Source organism: Elgaria multicarinata, chromosome 7 (assembly GCF_023053635.1).
Source record: "Elgaria multicarinata webbii isolate HBS135686 ecotype San Diego chromosome 7, rElgMul1.1.pri, whole genome shotgun sequence".
NCBI classification, from domain to species: Eukaryota; Metazoa; Chordata; class Lepidosauria; order Squamata; family Anguidae; genus Elgaria; species Elgaria multicarinata.
In genome coordinates this window covers 83,457,707-83,470,000 of record NC_086177.1, presented here as the reverse complement: position 1 = coordinate 83,470,000, position 12,294 = coordinate 83,457,707, and the positions used below count along the sequence as shown (strand labels likewise).

At 41.4% G+C, this 12,294-nt stretch overlaps 1 protein-coding gene across 7 annotated transcripts in view; it reads left to right on the top strand.

Annotated features, from left to right (window-relative positions):
• Positions 1 to 12,294, top strand: part of RUNX1T1 (RUNX1 partner transcriptional co-repressor 1) — a 166,558-nt gene that overhangs the window by 119,443 nt on the left and 34,821 nt on the right. For all 7 annotated transcript variants that reach the window (XM_063130934.1, XM_063130928.1, XM_063130927.1 and 4 more), the window contains one exon: positions 11,208 to 11,458. In XM_063130934.1, coding sequence (XP_062987004.1) covers positions 11,208 to 11,458 — 251 coding nt within the window. The remainder of the gene's footprint in view (positions 1 to 11,207; positions 11,459 to 12,294) is intronic.

Sequence of the window (12,294 nt, the reverse complement as noted above, 5' to 3'; positions counted from 1 at the left end):
ATGATGGGAGTTATAGGCCAAAACATCTGGAGGGCCACAAGTTGCCTACCCCTGTTTAAATGGTACAACATCAAATCAATGCATTGAGGTGTTCTTTGATGGCGGTTTTCAGATCTGAATGCTATGGGAGAGATTCACTTCATGGATAAAGGATTTAAAAAGGACCTGGGAAGTGAAAACATGTTGCCTTATAGTAAATCAGACCATTCTAGTGGTACACCAGAATCTCAGGCTTATGTCTTTCCATAATGTTGAAAATACCAGGAACTGAGCCTGGAGCCTTGTAAATGCAATGGTTATACTTTATCTACTATATTTATACTCTACTTTTCAGCCTGGATTGGCTCCCAAAGCAGCTTACAATAAAATTCAGACTAATACACAATTTTAAAAGGGATTTGTATGACAATGTTTTTAGAACGTTGGCAGTTCATAACAGAGGCTCTTCTCTCCAGATGGTGGAAGTAGCTGCATGGGTTGGCTGATAGTATAAATCACCCAGTTGATCTGCAGAGTCTTCCATCACACAGTTGACATTGAGTCTTCTAGGCCCCGGCAGTTGATGACATAATCCTGATTCCAGGTTCCCCAATAATATTGCCCTTAAATTTGGCTCTAGAGTAGTGGTGAGCATCATAAAATTAAGTATGGGGCCTCTGTTTCAGTTGTAGCAGGACTCCCAAAATTATATTAGGTGCCTTAGTTGCCCTGTAAAATCTAAACCCACCAAGTATTCTGTATGTAGGCTCTCCTGAAAACGTGTCAGTGTGGATCTCATTGTGTAGAGATCGCAGCGGTAGTTCCACATAGTAGAGCTTTGGATTTTGTTGGAAATTTAGTGGAATTTTTTAATAGATTATTTTCTAGCAACTCTTTTGGAAGAGGGCAGGATAGAAAACCATTTAAATTAAATTAATTATGTTATGCTTGAATGCGACAGAATGTTCCATTATCAGCAATCACTCGAGACCTTTGCTTTTGCATGATAAGCCTGAAGGCACAATTTAGTCCTAAATATTTAGCAATATAACAGAGATCTGTCATTAAATGGTTACTAGCCAACAACCTGTTTCGCTGGTTGCATGTAGATTTAAAAGACTAGCAGATCAATTTCATTCCAAATACGTCTCTCCCTTTCTCTGTTTGTTTGTTTGTTTTTTCTAAAATGTTCAATATGGGAACAAGACAGTCTATATTTTGGCTTATCAATCAGAAAATGTGTTGTCTTCTTCTGAATGCCTGAGGATAATGGGAGCTTCTGCTGTTGACGTCTACAAGACCACAGTTTGAACCTCATTTTAATATACTTGCTTTGCTGTGGTGTGAACCCTAGGAGATCTTATATGGCATTTTAAAACAGAGGAAGAGTTAGCCCACTCCATCCCAAAGACTCAAGTAAATATCACTCTGGCCCTGTTCAGAAGACACTGGCTTTAACCATGGTGGTTAAGCCAGAAAGCTGGGCTGTGTTCAGAAGACACCTTAAACCACGGCTTTAACCATGGTGAATAAAGCAAAATGCCTTATCCACCATGGTTGAAGCCGTAGTTTAAGGTGTCTTCTGAACATGGCCTGGCTTTCTGGCTTAACCACCATGGTTAAAGCCATGGTTTAAGGTGTCTTCTGAATGGGCTCTAAGTAAAACATAAAATTCTGTACTTTAAACATGTTTAATCCCGGCCATTAAAAAGCTGGGTTCATCAAAAACTTCATAGAACTCATTCACTTGAGTGAATTTTCTGGGGGAGTTTGATGTTTTGTGCGACCGCTGAGAGTGTCTCCTTGTGAACACACAGTGATATTCCAACAATGACACATGGAATTACTCCTGAATCCTATCTTACACTATCTTTTAATTTGCTGTGTATGAAAACACAATGGGAGCGATCCAGCCCACTGTGGATGCAGTGTCTGCACTTGAAGAGTTCCCATAGTCTCAAAAAAAAGTCTGTTTCCTCAAATTCCATATCCCCATCCAGCTTTTCAGAGCACATGTAACTTGGATTGAGTGAAAGGGTAGAGCTGGATGAGAAGATAGGAGATGTGCACAAGCCTGCCTTTTCTTCTAATGCCCCCAGCTCATGGGGGCATTAGAGCCATACATGGAAATGTGGTGAACAGGAAACAGGGCACTGTTGAGCCTACCAGAATCCTATGCAAACAATTGCAGTGCCTGCATGCTGTGGGATTTTTTTTTAATCAATAGAAGATTGCATTTGACTCCTAGGCGCAAGATAAGACATTCTGCTTTTCCTTATGTTTCTAATTTTCCTTGTTCTTACGTCTAGTAGTTTGTCATCAGTTTCCTGCTTATTTTTGGTGACCACAGCTTACTCTTTATGATTTTAAAAGCACTGTCCTATGATGGTGTTTCATGAGTTTGACTCTTTTTGAACAAGCATAAATCAGATGAGGAGGAAATGAAGTCCAGATATCTGAGAGAAGCTTGGCACAGGCTCATGGAAATAGCTAGAAGGAAAACTAGTTTTATTTAATCGACATAGTAGTTATAGATCATTTAACTGCTGATGCTCACCTTTTAAACACTTTCAATATAGGTGGTCCAGGTTAATATTAGACATTCCACAGCCATTATCTTCTATTAGTTAGAATGAGATGTTAATAGCATATCAGTGCACACTGTGATTGAAGTACTGAATAAAAGAAGCAGGGGAACATTTTCACTCAGCTGGATCCAGAGTCAATTAGGTTGTGCCATGGCCCAAGAAGCAGTATTTATACCATAGACTTACTGATGGAACATAATCCTGTTGGAAGTTTGAACATTTAAAACTATGTTGAGATTTGGGAATCCAGATCAGTCATCCATACCAAATCAACCACACAGGGCAGAGGTATTGGACAAAAGAAGTTGTACTGTTTAGCTGAATTTAAATGATGGTGGCAAGTTATTAACCTGCTTTTCCATGCAATGCCAACCTTGCCCCACAGACATGCATTTTCTATTTCTCTGTTGAATATATTTTTCATTATTAGGCAGGCAATACACATTTCATTTTGATGTCTGCCTCTTTGCTTATGCCTTCATGTATTACTAATGACCTTCTGATCCTCAGTGACGGCATTTAACAAACACATTTTAACACTGAGGGAGCCACTCTAGTCTCTGCCAACATGCATGCTTGTGTTGGACGCTCTTCCATGAACGTTAGGATAAACAGCATGAACACCATGAAGGCTTCCTGGGCACATATTATATGTAACCAGTACTGTGATAACTTCCATAGTACAAAGATAAACACACCTCTTACCCAGTATTTGAGGTAGTCTAGTCTTATTAGATATTGTGTTGTACAACAAGAGAATGTCTAGGGATGTATGAGAAATTAATTCCAGTTCATTTTTTTATCGGAATTTACCCAGTTCATGCTTCCCAGAACCAAACATGGACCCAAATGCAATTTGTGGTTGAAGTTCATAAGTTTCGAAGTTGGCAGTGCAATTAGTGGTACAAAAAAAAAGTATTTGGAAAATGGGGGGGGGGGGCAGCGGTGATGTATACTTTTGCAAAATTCACACAAACATGTTTTAATTAATTGGGAGAATGCACACATTTAAAAAATATGCACAATTGATGCACAGATTGGGGGAAATGTACACAAAAGTACACACAGTTGTTCCTGAATTATATTTAGATGTTATAGTTTTTATTGGCTGTAAGATGCCTTATTGACCTATTTTTTGAACAGGAGAGCTAGAAATTAGTAAAATGACATTAATAAATAATTATCCATCCTTCACACTTCCTTGGCATTTGTTATATGGAATGCAGTCTGTTCAGTGAAGGCTGAAAGGAGGTGCAATATTCCTTATTTGTGCCTTGTACTCACTCATGCCTTAAAGGTTTGAGGACAGCCTGAAAAATATAGCCACTTACACTATTATTATTATTTTTCTGGATGCAGTTTCAGCATCTTCGCTTGCCGCTTATTTGTATGCCCAGTTCTACTGCATGCAAAGTTTTATGGAGCAGCCTGACAGCAGAGCTCTGTGTTTCACTGAATGTTTTCTTGGTGCATATGGTCTGACACGGATGAGCAGCCACGGTGAGATTTTGGAGTCTATTAAACTAGCTCATTAAAAACATCAATCTGTTTCTGTAATAACACTGGGAGCCATCAGTCACTGAATGAGAGAAGAGAATGACACCTGAGGAGACAACACACTTTTGGTAATTTTGCTTGGCATGGCAGGAACAAAACGCTCTCGCTCTCGCTCGCTCTCACACACACTCACACACACACACACTTTTAAAAGTCTTCAATGTTATTGCAGAAAGATTTTTTTTTTAAAAAAATAGATATTAGTGCCATAGACTTTTACATTTGCAAGCATTTCTTTATTTATATTTAGTTATAAATCTTCATAGGATTTTTAGTAAACTGACCATGTAATTTTACTCCTGTTTAGGGGAGAAATTATCTCACTTACCTTGATTATGAACAAATAAGTCACCATTGATTGGCTTATCCTCCATGAATGTGTCTAATCCTCTTTTTAATGTCATATAAGCTAGTTGCCATCACCATATCTTGTGGCAGCAAATTCCATAAATTAATTATGTGTTGTCTGTAAAGGACTTCCTTTTCATTGTCCTGAATCTCCTGCCAGTTTCATTGGATGTTTCATTGGATGAACCCAAGTTTCAGTTTTATAAGAGAGAGTGAATCCTTACTTTCTCCACAAAATGTATACTTTTATAAATTTCTGTCATATCCCCTCTTAGGCATTGTTGTTGTTGTAAACTAAAAAGCCCAAATGATGTAGCGTTTTCTCATAAGCAACATTTTTCAGTCACCTGATCATTTTGGTTGCCCAAAATGGGTACACACTTTTGTAGTCCTACATACTTTTTGAGATGAGGTGAACACAGTATTGCAAGTGTGCTAGGGAGCTATGATCCTGGTCGTTCAATTTTTGATCCCCTTTCTAATTATCCCTATCATGGAATTTGCTTTTTCACAGCTGCCACATACTGGGTCAGTGATTTCATTGAGCTATCCACCACAACCCCAAGATCTCTCTCCTGGTTAGCCACCACCAATTCAGATCTCATCAGTGCACATGTGCACTCTGCCCATTCACCAAGTTTGGAAGGTCTTTGGGAGCTTTTTACAGTCTGCTTGAGAAATTTGGTGTCATCCACAATCTTGACCTTCTCACTGCTCACCCCTAACACCAAATAATTTATGAACAAGTTAAAAGCACAACTCCCAATACAAATCCTTGAAAGAACCTACTTCTTTCCATTGTGAGACTCTTCATTTATCCCTACTCTCTGCTTCCTGTTCTTTAATCACTTACGATCCTTAACAAGTCCTGTCTTTTTATTCCAAGATTGTTACTTTTGCCACATGCTCGTTGACACTCTCAGTGAACTCTAAAAAGTTAGAGACAGGGCTTTCTTTTGCAGAAGCCTTGTTGATTCTTCTTCAGCAAGACAACTTCCTTTATGCTTGGTAATTTTATCTTTAATCATGCTGCCCATCAGTTTACCTACTACAAATGATATGCTAACCATCCTGTAATTTCTTGGACCCCCTTGAATGCCATTTTTTAAAAAAAATAAATAGATGTCACACTGCCTACTTTCTAATCTGCTTGTACATCGCTGGAATAAATTACATATCATTAACACTTCAGTCTTGAATGGGTATTGTCCAGATCCAGTTATTTGTTCATCTTTTAGTTTGTATATAAGCCCTAGAACTCCATCACATGCCACTTCTTATTTGTTTCGTTCTTCAGATGATCTCCCTGAAAAAAAGTTGTTTCAAGCGTGTCTAAATAATAATAATAATATTTAATAATATGTATAATTTAAACTGACTTAAAATTGTGTGAAACTGGGAGATTGCAAGGGAAATCTAGCTTTCATGTTGGTCTGAAAGAAAAATTGTAATGTTTGTCTCTAGTGGGACAATCATATTAGGGCTTATTGAAAAGATCTCCCTTAGATCTTCTATAGCAAAGGGAGATACAGAATTCATTCAGCTTCTCTGCAGTTTCCCTATTCTCCTTTATCCACAATGGTTCAGCTGCTTCTCTGGCCAGTTTCCTGCTTCTGTTGTATTGTTGGCCTTAACAATTGTTGGTGTTTTGTTTTTAGCAATACACTCCTCAGATTCTTTTTTTCACTTGCCTTGTCAATTTATATTTGTTTTCCCCAAGGACTGTGTGCTCTGGACACTTGTCTTTAAAGGTTGACATGCTATTTCCATAATGTTAGGATTTCCTGGGTTGGTAATTGCACATCATACATATTTTGAAAGCACTATTTGATTACTTTGTAAAAGGCACTATTGTTGGGCTTAGTTTCTTTGTGAGAAATTAACCCTTCCTTCCCCAAATCCAGAGGTGAGTAGCAGTCACCTTGGCAATTGAGGACAATAGTTAAAAACTGTCCTACATAATGCAACAGTCTAGTGGACACCACTCATCCCCTACTCATCCTGTCCTACTGAATAACATGCTTACCTGGTTTGGGAAAGTGAGAGCTTATATGGGATGGGGAGGGGGGTTTCATCCATTTCTGCCAATCTTAATTCTCAAAGACTGGTTAGAAGCTGCTGACCCTCCAGCAGTACAACACCCCCCCCCCATTTCTTCTGATGGAGATTGCATAGCTCTTGTGTTTTTTGCTTCAGCTACTCAAGAATTTGTCCTGAAACATGTAGGGGCTTAGTGATAGGGATGTATGAGAAATTGATTTCAGTTGATTTTATACCAGCTTTTACCCAGCTCACACCTCCTGGAAACAAATGTGGACCTGAGTGCAATCTGCTGTCAGAGTTTGCCCATTTCCAAGCTCACAGTGTAATTCACAGAACCCGTCAAAATGTATTTGAAGAATGCACATGAAATAATGTGCACTTCTGAAAAACGCATAAAAACAGACTATAGTCTAGGAGAGAAAATGTGTACATTTCAAAAATACACATAATTGATGTGTACATTTGGAAAAACGTGCACAAAATACGCACAAATATTCAGGTGAAAAGCAAAGCTCACAATCCGATATGGATACAAGTCAGAACAAGCTTCAAGGTGGACTCAGAGAACCTCTATGAGCTTGAGTTTTGTTGATTCGCATACCCCTACGTTCTTACTAGACCACCTGCTTTGCATACAGATAGTCCCAGGTTCAATCCCTAACATCTCCAGTTAAACAGATCCAGTAGGAGATGATGTGAAAGACGTCTGCCTGAGACCATGGAGAGCTGATGCTAGGCTAGTCATAGTAGATACAACTGGTCTTGGGACATGTCTACACCTAAGGGTGTAGAGGGAGGGAGGGAGGGGGAGGATCACAGACTTACCTGCTTCTGCGATCCTCCCCCAGCACTCAAATGGCAGCTCAACATCCCAGAAGGAACGAAGTATGTCGCAGCTGACATTTCTTTTTTCTTCAGGAGGAGCCGTGCGCGGTGAAAAATAAGGTTTTTTTTAAAAGCACCCCAGCCATCCCTGGGATGGAGAAATTGCTGCCCCACGGGCACGGAGCATTTGAGACTTTGAGCACCCGTTTGAGACTTTGAGCATTTGAGCACCTGTTTCAGGCCACACAGCACACCAGCCGCGATCCTTGGGATGGTCCCGGGGACGCGGGGAAAATCGGGATACCTGGGCAACCAGGTATCCCAGAAAAATGGTGGGGTCATCCCTTCCTGCCCCCAGGATCCCCTGTGTGTCATTTGGATGCAGAGGGATGATCCAGGGACAACCCCAGAAAAAATCTATGGTGGCAAGATGCAGTTCCCTGTGTTTCTTTGTTTTCAGTCTTAGGTCTTAACACTGGGCATATAAGTAATATTGATGCATGGCCTGGTGAGTTTATCTCTGACGGGGAAACTGAGCCTAATAATGAAACTTGCAGGAGTGCTCATCATTTCTGACAAAATAGACATATAACCATAGCTGCTATTTCATGGTACTTGGAACTGGACAGATGTGGAGGGCCAAGTCTCAAATACTCTAAAAATGTAGCTTAAGTGCTGCATTGTTTCCAGGCAAAAGCACAGAATCAGTCCTGATCATAATTACTTTAACTACAGAACATCTTGTGCATCACTGTTGAGTTTAACACAACCTGTTTGGGACTTTTTTTCCCCATTTAGCTAGCTATCCATGCTATTCTCACTTCTAGCATGGAAAATTATAGCTATTCATAGCATCCTTATTAATTGTCTCTCAGTTGTCTCTCAGAAGTGGTCACGCAAATAAATCATTGTCAAACATACTTATGTGTAAAACACTTTGTTGTCAGCAATGCAGATTTTTTCAGTCAATTGTAACCCAGTTTCACCAATCTATGTTGGTCCAATAAAATATACCATTTTAACTGCTTAGTATCTTCTATCACAAAAGCGGGAGAGAAGTCTCTCTTCGTTCCAAGGGCACCTTTTATCATTTCTGTTAGTGTTGACAGGCTTATCAAAGGAAGAATTGTCCACCACTCCCTGGGTAATGGCAACTTAATACAATAAGATGAGGAAAAGTACAGAAAGTTCTCAAAGTAGAATAGCGGAGTGTTTGTGCGGTAGGATGGCAGAAATCATTTTGTTTGAAAGGATCCAATTTCAAGAAGCAGCATGACCATCTTAAAAGTAGTGTTGTATAAACATTTTATGACACAGCTTCCTTTCAACCCCATCTTTCTGCTTTTCTATCTGTCAGGTCTCATGTAGGAAACGTTTTAGTCCTCTCAACAGTAGTGGGAGTAGTACCTCTTGTAGTTGTTTCTATAAAAATACAGGCATTTAAGAATGGGCTTTGCATGTGGGGTTTCCAAAATGTATCTGTAAAGTCTCAACACCAGAATTATGCAACTTTTAAAACGTTCTGGTTGTTATAGAAGCAATTGTGACGTTTCCCATATACGTTTATGAAAATACCACATCTTTTCCCCTGTCCATTCATGTCTGACAAGATTTTACTTTTTTTAAAAAAAAATGGTTACATTGTCATGTATGACCTGGGGTCAACCAATCTTAACTGGCCTACTACCAAGGGGCAGGACATTGTCCTGACATTCTGCAATGTTTCTGAAACTCTGCATGCGGTCAGTGAAAAATCTTCTCCTTAGCTCTAAGCTTGACGCTGAAGTGGAGCAGAGAAAAGCCCCTGCTCCCCTATTGTTCATAGCTGGAAGGAGTTATAGGCTTGTTTTTCTCCCCTCTGTGCCAAATGGCACACCAGTCTTGGAGCACCCATTAGGAGCAGAGCAAGGCTACAGACCGTCACCTCCCGGTTCCAGGTCAGAACTCGAAGAGAGAGAGAGAGAGACCTCGCTCTCTTTCTGCACACAACTGACTCTAGGGGCTCATCTACACCAAGCAGGATATTCCACTATGAAAGCAGTATGGAAGTGGTATCTAAAAGGCAGGAGCCACACTACTGCTTTATAGTGGTACTGAAGTGCACTACAAGATCTCCACTACTGCTTTATAGTGGTACTGAAGTACACTGACAACTGTTGGGGACCATGATACATCTATACCAAGTAGGATATAGCACTATGAAAGTGGTATGAAAGTGGTATATGGTATGTGTTAATGGGCCCCAGTGCACTTCAATACCGCTATAAAGCAATAGTGTGGCTCCTGCCTTTTATATACCGCTTTCATACCACTTTCATAGTGGAATATCCTGCTTGGTGTAGATGAGCCCTAGGAGTACCCATCGGCTGCTGAGTTATGCCCACACCAGTCTGTTGGCTGGCTCGGCTCCTGTACCTGATAGGCGCTTCAAGCTTGGAGTGGGTTGAGCACCTCATGTGCCTCCATCTCCATCTCGGACCTGGAAATGGGAGACAAATGCAGAACCTTGAGGCTGTGGAGGAGCAATTTTATCCACTTTCCTCTATAGCTCCAAGTTCTGAGGAAGCCTCAGGAATCTAGAGCTAAATCCTGGTTTGCTCATCTCGCTCACCAGAGCCAGGCTCCTCTGTCATCATGGCAACATTGACAAAAGGCAAAGTCTCAGAAGACTTAAATATTTGTAGCTATAGTAGGACCATATACTGCAGGGGTGAGCAAGTTGTGGCCATCCAGATGTTTTGGTCTACAACTCCCATCATCCCTTACCATTACCTATGCTGGCCAAAGGTTATGGAAGTTGCAGGCCAAATGATCTGGAGGGCCACAAGTTGCCACACCGATATGCTGAGCAATAAAAGAGAGAGCAAGGCTGTTGCTAGATGAAGGTTTAGCCCGGGCTGATACCCAGGCTCACCCCTGGGCATCCAGATGACGCACAGGGGATCCCGGGGTCAGCCTGGGCTAAACCCTCCCTTGGCCCCAGATAACCGGCACCATTTGTGGCCTGGTATTTCCGCAGCCCCAGGCTGAGCCCTGGGCTGCGGAAGGTCTAGCCAGTTCTGCAGCTTTTCCCGACTACGTGGCTTACTCGCGAGTAGCCAGGAGAAGCTGTGCCCATCAGGCCGGGGGGGGGAATCATGGGGGGAGGGATATTGGGGCCAGGGGAGAAGAGCGGACCCGGCGGGAGAGATGGGGGAAGAGCGGAGCCAGGGGACATCGGAGGGAATTGCGGCCCAGGGGCGATGGGGGGGGGACATTGGACATGGTGGGGGGCAGGTGGGGGATCGGACATGACAGGAGGGCGGGAGGGGGATTGGACATCGCGGGGGGGTAAATCAGGGGGAGCGGGGAACCCTGTTTTTTTAAAAAAGAAAAAGAACGTACCTTTTTCATTGGTGTGCTCCTGCGCACTTGGCCCCTTTAAGGCAGGGGGAAAATGGCTGACACAACGGGGCTTTGCTTTACCCTGTCGTATCGACATGTGGACAGGAGCGATAGCCCGCGCTACTTCTTGCGCGGGCTGGCCCCTCCAAACGCCGGGATTTAAAGGTAGGTCTAGCAAGGCCCGAAGTTTGGATCATATACTGGGTAATAGAAGAACAAAATGCTTCTTTTATATTTACAGTAAGATATAGACACAAAGGGAGGACATCTACCAGTTTATGGATGTGGCTGTTACTTGCCTTTAAGACAAAGCAGAGTACAAACTAGAATACTCAGTTCCTGCATTTTTAGTAGAGTCTTAAACGTCTGCAATTAATGAATGTATTTAATCTTCTGTGTGTGCTATAAAAATCACACCTTACTTTCTTGTACTGGAAAAAATTCCTCCTAATCAAATACGTTGCATCCCTTTCTTTTTTTTAGAACCAAAGAAAATGGCTTTGACAGAGAGCCTTTGCACTCAGAGCATCCAAGCAAGCGGCCGTGCACTATTAGCCCAGGCCAGCGGTACAGTCCAAATAATGGCTTGTCTTACCAGCCCAATGGTCTGCCTCACCCCACTCCGCCTCCACCTCAACACTACCGTTTGGATGATATGGCCATTGCCCACCACTACAGGGACTCATATAGACACCCCAACCACAGGGACCTCAGGGACAGAAACAGACCTATGGGTAAGCAAAATTCTTCCAAACTCTTAATCTTGGCTTTACTCTCTATAAAAATTGTACTGTTTTATTTACTAGAGGAGTGTACTGGAAATAATGCAATCCTTGCTTTGATCCCAATGCATCTCTGGAAGCTGGGAAAGGGAGAGAATCCCACCCATAAATTGTCTGTCTCTGCGTAACACACCAAAGGTAGAAATCGGTTAAGCTTAAGTTTAGACATGTTCTAGCCTTCCGTCTTGTATCTTCGATAAACAGAAATGATAAACCTTTCAGGTATTTGATCATTATTTTTAGGTAGGAAAGTCATAGTCATGTTTACATTACTCTCATGTTTTATCAAGTGGTGCTGGGGTTTTTTTCCTTGTTTTTTTATAAAATATTACACATACAATAATCAAGTTACATCAACTTAATACACCACAATAATAAAATTTAAAAAACTGGATAAAGTAATATAGAACTATCTCGTGCACCCCACCCCCCGGGGCCCTTGTTCTCCTTTCCAAAATTGTAATATATCCTTGGTGCTGTTGTTTTAAAGTCCTTCCAAATAGGTCAAAATATACTGGATAGGTGTATCTAAAAGGTGGTGGTGGGGAGCATGACTATGTTTTCTGGTATACTCTGTGCTATTTGCAGTGTAGACTTTCCTAGGACATTGTGCCCTAAGACTGCACTCACTGGCATGAACTATTGAAAATTCTGTCACTCACTCGCCTTTGTTTTGTGTGGGGCAATTCTGTGGTTTTTTCACAGGCTTTCTACTTCTCTGGAGCTATCATTGGGGACTTTCAAATTCTTAATACTTCCAGCCCTGTGATCTTATTCCCTCTCGTTTC